The sequence below is a fragment of the Myotis yumanensis genome, unplaced genomic scaffold, assembly GCF_028538775.1.
Source record: "Myotis yumanensis isolate MYYU_CA2020_CCGP unplaced genomic scaffold, mMyoYum1.0.hap1 SCAF_5, whole genome shotgun sequence".
Lineage (NCBI taxonomy): Eukaryota > Metazoa > Chordata > Mammalia > Chiroptera > Vespertilionidae > Myotis > Myotis yumanensis.
In genome coordinates this window covers 88,551,015-88,565,470 of record NW_027223756.1, presented here as the reverse complement: position 1 = coordinate 88,565,470, position 14,456 = coordinate 88,551,015, and the positions used below count along the sequence as shown (strand labels likewise).

Here is a 14,456-nt window from a genome sequence, read left to right as displayed (position 1 = left end):
CTTGGAGGTTGACACTAACATGTTTCCCTCAGTATTTGGTGTACTGGAAACATCATAGTTTTCATTTTTACAGCTTTACATTTTGTTCGTAAGGATCATGAACTTGATTATCATCCTTTTGTTGGAAATGGGGAGGGTCTCAGAGGACCAGTGTGCTATCATCTTTAGAAGCTTTCTGATCTACACCAGGGCAACCCAAGACTTTGGTCAGCCTAATCCTAATTTCTCACTCTTAGTCTTTCTCCTCATTTCAGTAGTTTCCTTCCTACTGGGAAACTCTCATCTAAGTGGATGAAGTGCCTGGCCTTCCTGCCCACCTCACTCAGCTTTGTGATCTGCATGGCTCTGTAGCCATCTTGGAGTCCACCTATCAAAGTAGAATTTTTCTTCATGAATTAACAGCCCTGTTACATTGCAGTTCTTATTATAGTTTAGCTTAATGTCAGTTCTTTTGAAAAAATCAATAACTAAAGATAAAAAATGAAGATAAGTAAAGGACTGGAATAAATAGCTTTAAAAAAGGCAATCAGAAGACAATGACTTATGAAAGGCACAACCCAAGACCCAGGTCAGTGGGAATGCAGAGTTTAAGTTAATGGCATCATATTTCCGTCATAATCTTCCAGTTTCTAATTTGGAAACTTGGCCAGACTCAAGGCTGCTTTGGAGTGCCTGGAACCCAGCTCACCAGGTAGAGAGGCAGGCAGACTGACCAACCCCACCAACAGAGAAAGGGGGCATGTGAAAGGGGGCAGAATACAGAAGCCGAGCTGTTTTTACATATATGTTGATGATTGATATTTCAGTGTAAATAGGTATAAGTCTTCCACAGATCCACTACCATATCCCACTTCATTTTACTGTTCTGTGTACCTGCCTACTTGCACATTTTTACCTAATTTTATCTGTAATTTTTCATTCTGCTTTACCTCACCTTGTCATAAAGTCTAGAAACGGGTTGCAAACCACAGGCCAATCTCATCTTTATTGGCACACAGTCACATCATTTGTCTAAGGATTTTTAGGGGGCTGCTTTCCTGATATAGCAACAGCAGAATGCAGTATTGCAACAAACTATGTCTCACACAGCTGTCTTGTGTTTACTCTCTGGCCTTTTATAGGAAAAATTAGCCTGCTCCTACTGGAATATACTTTGGCCTAGCACATTTTATCTTTTTTTTTTTTTTAATATATATTATTGATTTTTTTTACAGACAGGAAGGGAGAGGGATAGAGAGTTAGAAACATCAATGAGAGAGAAACATCGATCAGCTGCCTCCCGCACACTCCCTACTAGGGATGTGCCCGCAACCAAGGTACATGCCCTTGACCGGAATCAAACCTGGGACCCTTCAGTCTTCAGGCCGACGCTCTATCCACTGAGCCAAACTGGTTAGGGCTAGCACATTTTATCTTGTCGACGTCAGAGTTTTGTTTGTTTTTACTGTATGTCCATCACAGGAACATTTTAAATTTACAAACCCATACAATCAGATTTACTTGTCAGCACCAGTGAGACCTTTTGTTGTACCTGAGCCACTCAGTCCTCCATCTTCTGGCAGCTTTCTCAGGGAAAGATGGTGTAAAATTTTCAGTGCCCCTATTTTTTGTTTTTTTTTTTGTTTAATCCTCATCTGAGGATATGTTTTTATTGATTTTAGGGGGAGAGAGAGAGAGAGACATAGATGTGACAGAGAAACGTCAATTGGTTGCCTCTCATACATGCCCCGACTGAGGATTGAACCCACAATGGTATGTGTTCTGACCGGGAATTAAACCTTTTGGGATGACACTTCAACCAACTGAGCTCACCCAGCCAGGGCTCAGTGCCCCTAATTTAATGATCCAACAGGTCATTTAGATTGGTTTCCAAAGCAAAGGGACTGGAATTCTGATTGGCAAGGTTGTGGTCTGCCTGGGGCCTGGCTCCTGTCCTCCTGGCTGCAGGGTCCTTGTAGACCTGGTCCCCTCGGTGAGAGACCGAGAGCTTGAGTACGTCTGTACTCCCCTATCAGGAAGACTGGCTCATCTGCACCTTGAATCGCTTGAGTTAAGGCAGCTGCTGGGTGGAGTCCAAGGTGTAACAGGCCCAGTTGGCAGGTCTTAGGGCTGTGGGTCAGAATGTGTACAAGCTTGGGGAAGGAGGATTAAGACTTCTAAGAGCAGCTTGGGCTCACAGCCACTGGCTAGGCTCCAGGTAGTGCAGTCTGGCTGATGACATGAGTGCTGTTCTCACCAGCTGCTTGAGCTGGTAGTTAGATGGACAAGAATCCTGTGTGTGTGCTTCCCCACTGACTAGTAGAGCCTTGTAGCGGTGGGGAAGTGACTTCCTTTTTCTGAAGAGTGTGTGCAACTGTGAACTTATAACTTCTTTATGCATTTTGCTTGGCATGAAACAAGTTCAGGCCACAGCCCTGTGGACCCCTTACTGCTTGGAATGCATAAATAACAACTTGGTTTCTGCTCCCTTCCACCTTGCTTGCTATGGCATCAGCAGGGAAGTGTACTTCAGATTTTCACCTATGACATGGGCCGAGTCACATTGCAAACAGATGCCAGGTACTATGATTTATCTTGGCTCTGATTTGTTTATGAGGGTGAAATTCTTTGGAAATACCACTCCTGAAATCTAACTGAGACTCAGCTCAAGGACCACGTGGTATTCTGCAAAGAGGGTAGGCTCACTAATTAATAAATGCCAGGATGTTGTGTTTTGTTTTTTTTAAAAAGCCCGGCTGGTGTTGCTCAGTGGCTGTCAACCCATGAACCATGAGAGCACATGCTTGGGTTGCAGGCTTGATCACTGGTAAGGGCAGCGTGCAGGGAGCAGCTGATCGATGATTCTCTCTCATCGATGTTTCTATCTCTCCCGCTTTCTGAGATCAATAAAAACATATTTTAAAAATAAATAAGTAAATAATAAGTGCTGGGACATGAAAATGGGGTGTCATTGGCCAAACTGCAGACCCACGAGGCCCAGCAGTGCTGGTCCACTGTCTCCACCCCTGAGTTTGGTTGGTGAGCAGAGGCTGCTATGGAACAGAGCACTCTAGATAAACACAGCCCCAGGTGACCTCTGACCAACCAGGCCACCACTACCCTGCTTCCATGTTGCCATGGGGATGAGGATGATGAGGCTACCACATGCCTTATAGAGAGTTGCTGTGAGAATTAACCAGGTAGATACAGATCTAGTGCTTAGTGCAGAGCACCAGCCCAGGAAGCACCATGTACCTACGGGCAAGCTTTCTTAGGCCCTGGCACAGGTGTGTGTGTGATAAGTATGGTCATCATCTTTCACGGAAGAATCAATGAAGCTTCCAGTCAACCTGCTCTGCTCCTGCCTTCCCTGGTATCTTGCTAACTATGTGCATGTCGCTTTAGCACAGGGGTGAGTAATGGACAGGACAGAGTTGAGGCAGTATCATGGCTTCGTGGGCCCTCTGGGAGACCAAAACTTCAGGTGGAACCACAAGTACAAAGTGTAAACAGTCACAACCTGCTAGGTTTACTCAGCCTCTTATGATGGGCAGAACTGGGACTGAATCTCTAGAATAATCAGCTTATTCCTGGGCAGGTGCATATAGCCTTTCTCTTTTCCTCTCTTGCTTGCCTTCTAAGTCCCAGAACCAAGCCTTACCTTATGCGCGCCCCCCCCCCCCCCCCATCTCCTACTCTTCAGAAAACTAAATAGTTTCTGTTGAAATTTGAAAAAACATTTATAGTGTGTTGTCTGCTAAATAATGTCTGTCCTTACAATGTTTTCAGATCACTTAGATGAGTTGGGATGATAGCAATCAATGTCCTTGAAACAGAAATGCTTCATGGCGGGGGGGGGGGGGGGGGGGGAGGGGGGTGTGTCTGTAAATTTAGGAAAATAATTTATTTTCATTAACCCAGAAGTTGCCAAACTTTTGTGGTTCACAACATTCTTAGCATCTCAATGTTTTGTGTTGCTTCTAGGCCAAAGCAAACAACTAAATAAGTACTAATGTCCCAGCAGTTTGAAAAAATAAAGCACATAAATTGGAAGGAAGACAATACCCTTGGATAACCATAGTTACTTCCTAATGGAATGTGTGTGCCTGTTGCGCGGCTCCTCACACGCTAGAACCAGATTGGCCATCTGCTACCTGCATTTCTTGTACCACGTAAATTTTTACATGTTATCTGCTTTTTTCTTGCAGTAACTGCTGAACACCAAGCTTTGTAAGATACGACATTGTCAAAAGATAATATCGTGCCATCTGATGTTGAAATGATTAATTGCCTTAATTTCTCTAAACTGGGAACATGAAATCTTTTGGGAGTATATCCACAAATGGGACACCCAGTTGGATCATGAAAACTTTGGGTTGGAAATAATAAGTGAAATTCTCTTTCTGTCCCTTGCCCTTCAACTAACTCAACACATGGTGGCTCCTGCCTCTTGGCCACAGGTCATTGTAAAAACAGAGGAGACAGCATTTTTGGGTCTTTTAGGTGTAAAACTTTGGTTGAATTGGTTGAAGATGCTGTCTACTCTGTCAAGAGAATCTAGACAATAAATTCCTCCATATATCTATAGGTGAGTTTATGAGTTTCTGCATTTCCAGCTTCTCTCCCCATTGGTTTCAGGTGCTGAGAGCCATTTATTTCCTGCAGGACTCAGACACACAGAGAGCAGCCCTAGCTAGCACTCACCCTCACTGATGTACCCTGTCTCTGTGCATCATCTTTTGCATCTGAACAGCATGCTGAATGTGTGCAGGTACAGTTGAGTATGGGATTCTCAACTATATAATTGAGGCAGGAATGAGATTCTCCTATTCTCTATGTTCAGAATGTCCCTAGAATCTGGGTCCAGTGCACCTTCCAAGCCTGTCCCTCACCGCACACTATATTCCCAACCCTGCAGTTAGGGCCTTGTGAAGGACAAAAAGCCAGTATGGTCGCTTGGCCCCTTCACTGTGCCATCCCACCTCCCCTCCTTTCAGCTGCCTGCATGCACTGGTATCTGTCCTGCCTCCAAACCTGTGTCTGTGTTACTACATTGGTCTTGCCTTCTCCTGTCTTGTCCCTCTCTGCTCCTCTTTGCCTCATCCTCCACAGGCGTGCACACTCTCCTTGTTTGTGGCCAGAGCAGCCTTGCCCTTCTTTGCAGTACTCATCCAGGTATTGCTTAATCATTTAAAGAATATCATTTCAACTGCAGTTTCCAGTCCTGGTATGGAGCTCATATGGAAAGCATTGGTTGAGTGAAGGATGGTCTGGCCAGTCACGACAATTTCCTATGCGAATGAGAGCTGCTTTCCTTTTCCAGAACTTTGAGATTGAGCTGGAAGCCGCAGGATGACAATCTTGTGTGATCACTGTGGGATGCCTTTTATCCCAGAGTCATTCACTGATCACCTACTTTGTACTGGGAGGACAGGAATCAAGTAAAAATGTCCCTGCTCTGGGGCTCCCAGATGTGTGTATGGGGAGAGTCTGAGCTTCAGAGCCACAAAGAGTTCAAGGTAGTACCAGGTATAGCAAATGAAAGGTCTGAAGGTGAAGGAAGGAGTCTATTGCGGCCCCTTGTGTTGTTGGGCTGGCACATTGATGGTAGGGGCTGGCTGGGGCAGTATGGAGTGAGGGCGACAACTGTGGGAAGAATTTACCCAAGGCTGCAGCCTTGTTGGGTCTGTGCCTTAGTAAAGTCATCCTAGCCCTCACATAGAGGCTACCTGGTGCCTCTGTTCCCTGGCCTACAATAGACTGATTCTTTTTTTTTTCTGAGTACAGTGGACTTTATTGATGGTGCACGACAAAGTAGAGCTCCCTACACCCCTCCCCTTCTTCAGGGGGTCTGGGATGGAAAGGGTGGTCAGGAAATTCTCAATGTGTCGGGGAATTGATCTGGGGCAAGGACTCCCCAGCAGCTGAGGGCTTCTCTTCCTCTTGCTGGGGCTGGTGGTCCAGGGGGGCTCTTACTCCTTGGAGGCCATGTGGACCATAAGGTCCACCACCCTGTAGCCAAATTCATTGTCATACTAGGAAACGAGCTTGACAAAGTGGTCATTGAGGGCAATGCCAGCCCCAGCATCAAAGGTGAAGGAGTGGGTGTCACTGTTAAAGTCGCAGGAGACCACCTGGTCCTCATTATAGCCCAGGATGCCCTTGAGGGGGCCCTCTGATGCCTGCTTCACTACCTTCTTGATGTCATTGTATTTGGCAACTTTCTCCAGGCGGCAGGTCAGATCCACAACCGACACATTGGGGGTGGGGACACAGAAGGCCATGCCAGTGAGCTTCCCATTCAGCTCTCCTTGCCCACAGCCTTGGCGGCGCCAGTAGAAGCAGGGATGATGTTCTGGGCATCCCTCGGCCATGACACCACAGCTTCCCAAAGAGGCCATCCACGGTCTTCTGGGTGGCAGTGATGGTATGGACTGTGGTCATGAGTCCCTCCACGATGCCAAAGTTGTCATGGATGACTTTGGCCAGGGAGGGCCAAGCAGTTGGTGGTGCAGGAGCCATTGTTGACAATCTTGAGGGAGTTGTCATACTTATCATGGTTCACACCCATCATGAACATGGGGGCATCCGCAGAAGGGGCAGAGATGTTGACTCTCTTGGCTCCGCCCTTCAAGTGAGCCCCAGCCTTCTCCATGGTAGTGAAGACACTGAAGGACTCCACAACATACTCAGCACCAGCATCACCCCATTTGATGTTGGTGGGATCTCGCTCCTGAAAGATGGAGATGGACTTTCCATTGATTACAAGCTTCCTATTCTCAGCCTTGACTGTGCCTTTGAACTTGCCATTGGTAGAATCATACTGGAACATGTAGACCGTGTAGTTGAGATCAATGAAGGGGTCATTGATGGCGACAATATCCACTTTGCCAGAGTTAAAAGCAGCCCTGATGACCAGGCGCCCAATACGGCCAAATCTGTTCACTCCGACCTTCACCATTGTGTCTCAGGGTTGTGGCTGCTGGCACTTCGCAGGAGGAGAGGCTCTCTGACGAACAGGAGAAGCAGAGAGCCTAGACCAGTGGTCGGCAAACTCAGTCAACAGAGCCAAATATCAACAGTACAACGATCGAAATTTCTTTTTGAGAGCCAAATTTTTTAAACTTAAACTATATAGGTAGGTACATTGTTATTAACTTAATTAGGGTACTCCTAAGGCTTAGGAAGAGCCACACTCAAGGGGCCAAAGAGCCACATGTGGCTCGAGAGCTGCAGTTTGCCGACCACTGCCCTAGGGCGTTGCTTAGAGATTTCTAGAATATGGTTACTCAGTGGAAAATGTATGGGGCTGCTTCCTCCTGATGGGACTTACTTGGTAGGGATCTGGTGTCCTTGTGGCTGACAGGGCTCCACTGCCTTGAGGCCAGAATGACTCCTCTAGGGTGGGGCTCCCCACTGCCCCTTGCCTGCAGGGATTTACCTGGTACGTGTTTGTAATTCCTAAGCTTCTTTCTAGGGGTAATCTAATAGTGGAAACCAAAGTGCACATCATTCTTTATGTTTATTTAATGCCCTCTCCCTCCCATGTTCACTTCTCTAGCACACCCAGGCCTCCCTTCATGATGGGGCCACTTGTCCCCTTTTGTCCCTTTAGGCACATTGGTCTGTTATGTGGCCAACTGTAGACATTTTTAACCCCACTGACATACTTCCCTCTCCATGGTGCTGCCCCTCTGTCAATATAAGACTCCCTGTAGGCATGCCCTGTACCTCTCTCTGCCTCATTTGCAAGCAGTGGACCAAAGGCTTCTGGCCAACTGGCAAGTTGCCTAGTCATTCACCCCCTCTCCTCCTCCTGTCTCACTGGCCCTGATGTTATCCAGTAAATGATTACCCCATCCACTTACCTAATTGTGGAAGTCTGATGTTCTGTGATTGCTTTTCTGTCATCCCTCTCTCTTCCAAAAGTTTCTTGCAAACTCTCCTGGCCCATTGGCTTCTCCACTTGCAGCTTGCAGTCATGCAGTCGGTCTTGGCTGGCTCTTCTCTGGAGAGAGTCACGAACTGAGACCACAAGCCAGAGGCCTTCTGCGCACATGGCCAGCCCTCCATTTCCCCCACAGCTCTCCTGGAGGCTAGGTTGCCCTCATCACTCCTGCCTCACCCATTTTGTGTTGATACTAGTATCCTTAACTCTGTGTGTGTGTATGTAATTAGTTTACTGTTTTATTTATAGCACCTTTTTCTGAAAGAAAACCAAATCAGAAGCCACACATGGATAGCAGTAAAATTAAATACCATGAGAACAAAGCAACATTGTTAAGTTCTGTCCAGATAATAGTCTGTAAACCCTCCCCCAGCCTCACCCAAACCCTGGCATGTTGCTCTGCAGATGGCTGTAGACCCTGTTTCTTTGAGGTTGAGGTCCTACTCTTGATCAACTAAACCTGAGAACTTGGGAGAAATCCTCTTTTCCTTCATCCCCTCAGGATGAAGGCACGCCTTTTGTCTGCAAGGTTCCATGCCCTTCCGAATGTAGCTTCCAGGGTGCTGCCTCTCGCTCTGTCCCTTTCTGAGGTTACTCACCACACCCTGCTGCCTCTTGCTTGGGTCACCAGTATTTGTTGTCTATTCTCTGAGCAAGCTTTTTCTGACAGTTCCATCCCTTACTCCCAGCCTTTGGGTGCTTCTCCCTGGATCTACCTGTGGGTATTTTTAACCCCACTGGCCTCCTTGCTGCTTTCATTGGGGTGCATTTTATTCAAGTCTTGGCTCTGGGGCGCATCTCTCCTTGCCAAGCTCCCAGTCAGGTGCCTTCATGTGTCTCCTTCCCATCAGTGTCACCTCTGTCCCCATTGCCCTGCATTGATTTATGCTATAGGCACTATTTTTCCTGGACGTCACATGGCCATTAGTTCTAGCCACACTTGTACCACAAGCACCCCAGTGGGTACTTACCTTGTATTCCCAGAGCCTGAATCAGGGCTACCCATTTACATCTTCCTTTGGAAACTATTGTAGTCCAAATAGTGTTCCTGTGGCCCACTGTCAGATGAAATAATTTAAGGGGAATTCCCTTCATGATCCTGTACTTCTGGCACGCTGCTTTCTTAGTTTGGGGATGCTCCCCACAAGCTGCTGCCCAGCTGATCTTCACCTCCAGTCTCCATCACATTCTCATGCCAGCACTGGGTGCCCCTTCCCTATCTCGAGCACCATGTGTGCAAAGAGGTACCAAAAAACAGCTTAGCACCCACAAAGGCCTCCCTAATCCCTTGTCCTCTAAGTGTTCTTCCTGAGCTCTGGGCTCTGTTCTCCAATAGAGCCCACCCTTAGAGATTACCTTAGGAGCCATCCCTCCCTTCTTGAGGCTTAGGAGTACTCTGGGAGGGCACATACTGTAAATTTTTGCCTGATTTCTTAGACTTGGTTAGATCTCATTAAATACTTAAGTTCAGCATAGGGTGCAAGACCACCGCTAGACTTCTTAGAGCAAGCAGCATGGTTGATGAGAGCACTACGGAAGAAAAGCTGTCTCTGGCCATGTCACTTTTGCTAGTCCTCAGACTCATCCTGAAACCAGGACCCCAGTGTTGGGGGCATGTGGCTAGGATCCGCCTGCCTGTCTGCCTCAGGAAGTCCAGCTTTCCATAGCCCCACCGAGTTGCTTTTACATAGCAAGCTCTCCCCTGGTGCTTTTAAAATTTGATCATTTACCAGAACTGCATTTGCAAAAACCTTTGTGAGAACTTTGGTTAAAGTTACACGTGGACTGGATCATAAAGTAATTCATCAACAGAGTGCCTGGCATGTGCTAAGTGTGTTCCAGAAAGAAAGCTGTGACAGAGCCAGCCAGTTTTCCCTATCTTGTTTTGTCTCCTGACTACCAGAGTCCTGTGGTCCTAAAATAGGTCCTCTTTCATAAGCCTTTGCCTGACTTCCTCAGCCAGAGTTCTTTTATCCCTACTGACTCTTGGGTTTATTAATGGAGATGCTCCTGTGATGCAGGCAGCTGCTAGCCAACAAAGACTGTCTTGCTCTGCTCACTGGGTTTAAAGCTGATCATTCCTTTGTCTTGCTAGTAGGAAAGTGTCAGAAAAACAGTGTACAAAAAGAATGCAAATGGTCAGCACATGTTTGAGCAATGTTTCTTCTCATTAATAGAATCTGGGAACTCTCAGCACTGTGAATAAGGGTGGGTTTGTGTGTCTGGAGAGTGGTTTGGCAATAAAAACGTGTAATGCTAGCCCTAGCTGGTTTGGCTCAGTGGATAGAATGTTGGCCTGTGGATTAGAGTCCTGGATTCTATTCCGGACAAGGGCACATGCCTGGGTTGAGGGCTTGATCCCCAGTAGGGGGCGTGCAGAAGGCAGCCGATCAATGATTCTTTCTCATCGTTGATGTCTGTCTGTCTGTCTCTCTCTTTCTCTCTCCTTTCTCTCTCTCTTACCCCTCCTCTCCCCCTCTCCCTTCCTTTCGGAAGTCAATAAAAAAACTTTTTTTTTTTTTTTTTTTTTTTTTGGAAGAGTGTATCCCTGCCCTAGCCGTTTGGCTCAGTGCATAGAGCAGCGATGGTGAACCTCGGCGTGTCAACATTTTGAAAAACCCTAACTTAACTCTGGTGCCGTGTCACATATAGAAATTTTTTGATATTTGCAACCATAGTAAAACAAAGACTTATATTTTTGATATTTATTTTATATATTTAAATGCCATTTAACAAAGAAAAGTCAACCAAAAAAATGAGTTCATAGGTTCGCCATCACTGGCATAGAGCATTGGCCTGTGGACTGAAGGGTCCCGGGTTTGATTCCCATTAAGGGCACATGCCCGGGTTGCAGGCTCGATCCCCAGTGGGGAGTATGCAGGAGGCAGCCTATCAGTGGTTCTCTCTCATCATTGATATTTCTATCTCCCTTTCCCTTCCTCTGTGAAATCAGTTTTTAAAACAAAAAACATGTACCCCTGACCTGCAGTTGTCCCTTTAGAATAACTTGAACAGGTACACAAATCACCCTTGTAAGGATGGTTTTGGCAGAATTTGGTGTGGCCTGAAGTAGGGGTCGTTCAAGTTAAAGGAATCCACAGGACAAGGGGCTCAGACAGGCGCTGGGTGGGGGTAGGGATAAATAAGCTTTTAAAAGCAAGTTAATAAAATGGTAGGTCAGGTATGGATTCATTATTGTGTTATCAGCAGTTCCTTGTGGGATTTCTTTAATTAGCAACCACATATTATTTAAGTTGCCAGAAGATGTTCTTAGTAGTTAAGCATGAGGCTTTGCCTGGAATACTCAGTAGTGGACAGTGGCCATCCAAGAAGGGCAGACCAGCCTTTCTACTCCTCCCTGCCTGGCCTCTGCTCATCAAATGGAATTACTGACTTGGTCCCATGACTCATGAGCCATAAATACAAACAAGAATTTTAATGTAAATGTTTTGGGGCTTGCAAATCATCCTTTCTCATACATGGGCAGTGTCCCCTAAAAGCTCTCAGATGTTATAAAACCTGGTTTGTCTGTTTTTTGTTTTTGTTTGTTTTTCCTAAAAACCTGATTTGTTGCTCATTGTCCCTCCTGCATGAGCTCCATAGAGCCCAGCCCCTGCCACCTCCTGTTTGGCTTACCTCCATGCCCTGTTTCTCTCCGTTGTTACCTATTCTCTTTCCTTTTGGGTGACAAGTCTTTGAGAAGAGCAGGCCCTGGAGCCCTTTTAGTCAGTGCATGGAGTGGCTCCTTGACCTATCTCATCCAACCAGTCTGGGAGAGGAGCTTAGTCCTTGGTCGTGGTGGTGGTGTGGAGACACATGTCATCATGGTAGCGCCTCTCCACTGATGGTGGCTTTTCTTTTCCCTTTTAGAGTGCCTGGTGAAGAATGTGATGGGATCAGTAGCATGTCTTCGGAGAGCGGCCCTGGGACGAGATTAAGAAATCTGCCCGTAATGGGGGATGGACTAGAAACTACCCAAATGTCTACAACGCAGGCCCAAGCCCAACCCCAGCAAGCCAACGCAGCCAGCACCAACCCCCCGCCCCCGGAGACCTCCAACCCCAACAAGCCCAAGAGGCAGACCAACCAACTGCAATATCTGCTCAAAGTGGTGCTCAAGACACTATGGAAACACCAGTTTGCGTGGCCTTTCCAGCAGCCTGTGGACGCCGTCAAGCTAAACCTCCCTGTGAGTAGCTTGGGCAGGAACCCAGAGTAGCATCTTCCAGGGCTCTTTTTACACTGCTCCTGGGGAGGATAGACTTTAGGGCAGGGTAGAGATATGCTTGAGTTGTGAAAGCATGAGACCCAGCTGTGAACTCCAGCACCCTCCGGCCCTAGAGTGAGTGGTTTCAGCAATCCTGATGAGTGGCGATGAGGAAGAATAGAGAACGTGCTTATTGGCTTAAGCAGATTAGGATCCCAGGATGTATTGTGTAGAGAGCAATTGAAACAAAGGTAAAGGAATACTTGCAGTTTTCCTTTGATTCCATGGGTAGCTGAAGTGGGAGCACTTCTGTCCCCTCTCTTCTCAGGTGCTCCTAACCTTCCCAGAAGTAGATGCGGTTGGTCAAACCATGCAAGAGAAGGCTGGCTTGCTGCAGGAGCAATCCTCTTCTGGTACTGGCGCCATCACTATCACTCAGAGCATAGGGCAGGAAAGGTAGTTGATTATTTCCCAGGGAGCAAGTTCATGGAAGTGGCCTGGCTAAAGGCCGGATATGGGTGCATCTTTGGCCCAGCTGCCTTTCTGCATGCCCTCATGCCTACCCGCCCCTTCGTGGCTATACTGCACTAGCTCTTGGTGTTTTTTTTGTTTTGTTTTTTTGTACTCTCTGCCTCTTCTCTCTTTAGAGAGGTTTCTGTTTGTCCACATTCCTAGCAAATGATTCTGGAAACTTGACTTGTAACCCTAACTGAACCTCAAGGAACAAATGGAATAAATGCTTTAATATTTTCTTCAAATGCTTTTAATTGTTTTTTTCTTCAAAGCATCAAGGACTGAATGTCTTTAAGTTGCCCTCTGCTGTTTGCCAAGTCCCATCCCTACACCTCCAACCCCTGGACCAGGAATTGGAATTAGATAACCCAGGCAGCGGTTTATGAGTGCTAGAGCTAGCTATATAGCTGTAGGACCCTCCGCCTTAGCCAGGCATCCAGTTTCAAGTAGGATGAACACACTGGCATGATTATCCTGGCTTAAAGGCCACTATATCTGTGACAACTGTCCAGTGCTACCTGTTCGCTGAATACATGTCATGTGCACTTGAGAAGAGAGAGTCAGGAGAGGGCACTGCAGGCCTGAGTCATGAACTGGCTCAGGAAAGAGGGTGGAGGCAAAAGAGGGTCCTCACCAAATTTGGACTTCAGAGGCCACACTTGTCATTGACTATAACAAGGGGTAGAGGCAGCTGACCTGTCACTAGAGGGAAGCTCTTGGGAGAGCTTGCTACTCTGGTCTCTGGTTGAGCTGGTTGTGCAGGGTCCACAGATGAGGGTGATCTTCCTAGAACAAATACAAAAAATGGATGAGAAGAAGCCCTGGGATGGAAACCAGGGAGGAGGTGGGAGCTTGCAGAGGGGAGCCAGGAGACCTACCAACAGAGCAGTCCCCCATGTCTCCACATTGGAGGCTGCAGGGGGGCCAGAAATGAGGATTCCGACCTGACCCTCCTGTTGGCCTTTAGGAAGGCATTGGTGACCTTAGGAAGATGTGACGCAGAAGTAGAAACCAGATTCTCGACGGTGTGAATGAGAAGGTGAGGACACGAAGCCATCATTCAAAGAAATTTGGCTTTGAAGGGAAACGCGGCAGGGTCAGAACAAAGAAGGGGTTGGTTTGTATAGGGTGATGCAGAGGTCCGAGAGGGTGAGGCAGACAGGAGAAAGGGCACTGGGGGACCCTGGATTTTTAGGCAGCAGCATCCCGGCCAATGGGACAGCCACAGGGGCGGGTTGTCTATTAGATCAAGGATTCTACTTCTCTCTGTGACTTTTGACATCACCCTCAGCAGTTCTGATATAGGAAGGAGAGGCGGATGGACAGTGGCACTGATCTAGTATCTTTGAGAGGTAGGAATAGTGAGAAGTAGACCCGGGGGGGAGGGTGGTGGTGGTGGTGGTGGGTGCTGGTAGGCTGGGAGCAATGTCATGCTAAAGCCCAGTTTTTTAGGGGACTCAACCCCCCACCCCTCCACCTCCCACTTTAGGAGATGTTAATAGGCTCACCCAAAAAAGATTTCCTTTCCTTTTTTTCCTGTTTTCTGATGCCTTCCAGATCTTCACCTCCATTTTGGTCTCTGGTTCTTGTTGGACGTTTCACTAGAATGCCTGCCTCTTTCAAATTCAGTACACATGTATGGTTGGATTGTCATGCCACTAAACCCACTGCCTCCTTGTCAGTCCCTTCTCCCTACCACCCCCCTTTTGTCTTCATCCCACCTCCTCCCTTGTCCTCTATCCTCAACCACTGTCCTGTTTACCCTTGAGTCACTTGACACACTGGTCACTTCAAGCACCTGACACCCTC

At 47.2% G+C, this 14,456-nt stretch overlaps 1 protein-coding gene and 1 pseudogene across 5 annotated transcripts in view; one reads left to right on the top strand and one right to left on the bottom strand.

Annotated features, from left to right (window-relative positions):
• Positions 1 to 14,456, top strand: part of BRD4 (bromodomain containing 4) — an 85,846-nt gene that overhangs the window by 40,750 nt on the left and 30,640 nt on the right. For 4 of the 5 annotated variants that reach the window (XM_070416266.1, XM_070416267.1, XM_070416269.1 and 1 more), the window contains one exon: positions 11,798 to 12,116. In XM_070416266.1, coding sequence (XP_070272367.1) covers positions 11,832 to 12,116 — 285 coding nt within the window. In that variant the 5' untranslated portion in view covers positions 11,798 to 11,831. Of the gene's footprint in view, positions 1 to 11,797; positions 12,117 to 13,614; positions 13,687 to 14,456 lie in introns of those variants that run through there. The other variant, XM_070416270.1, reaches the window with a different exon arrangement.
• On the bottom strand, positions 5,952 to 6,940 carry LOC139009918 (glyceraldehyde-3-phosphate dehydrogenase-like; annotated as a pseudogene).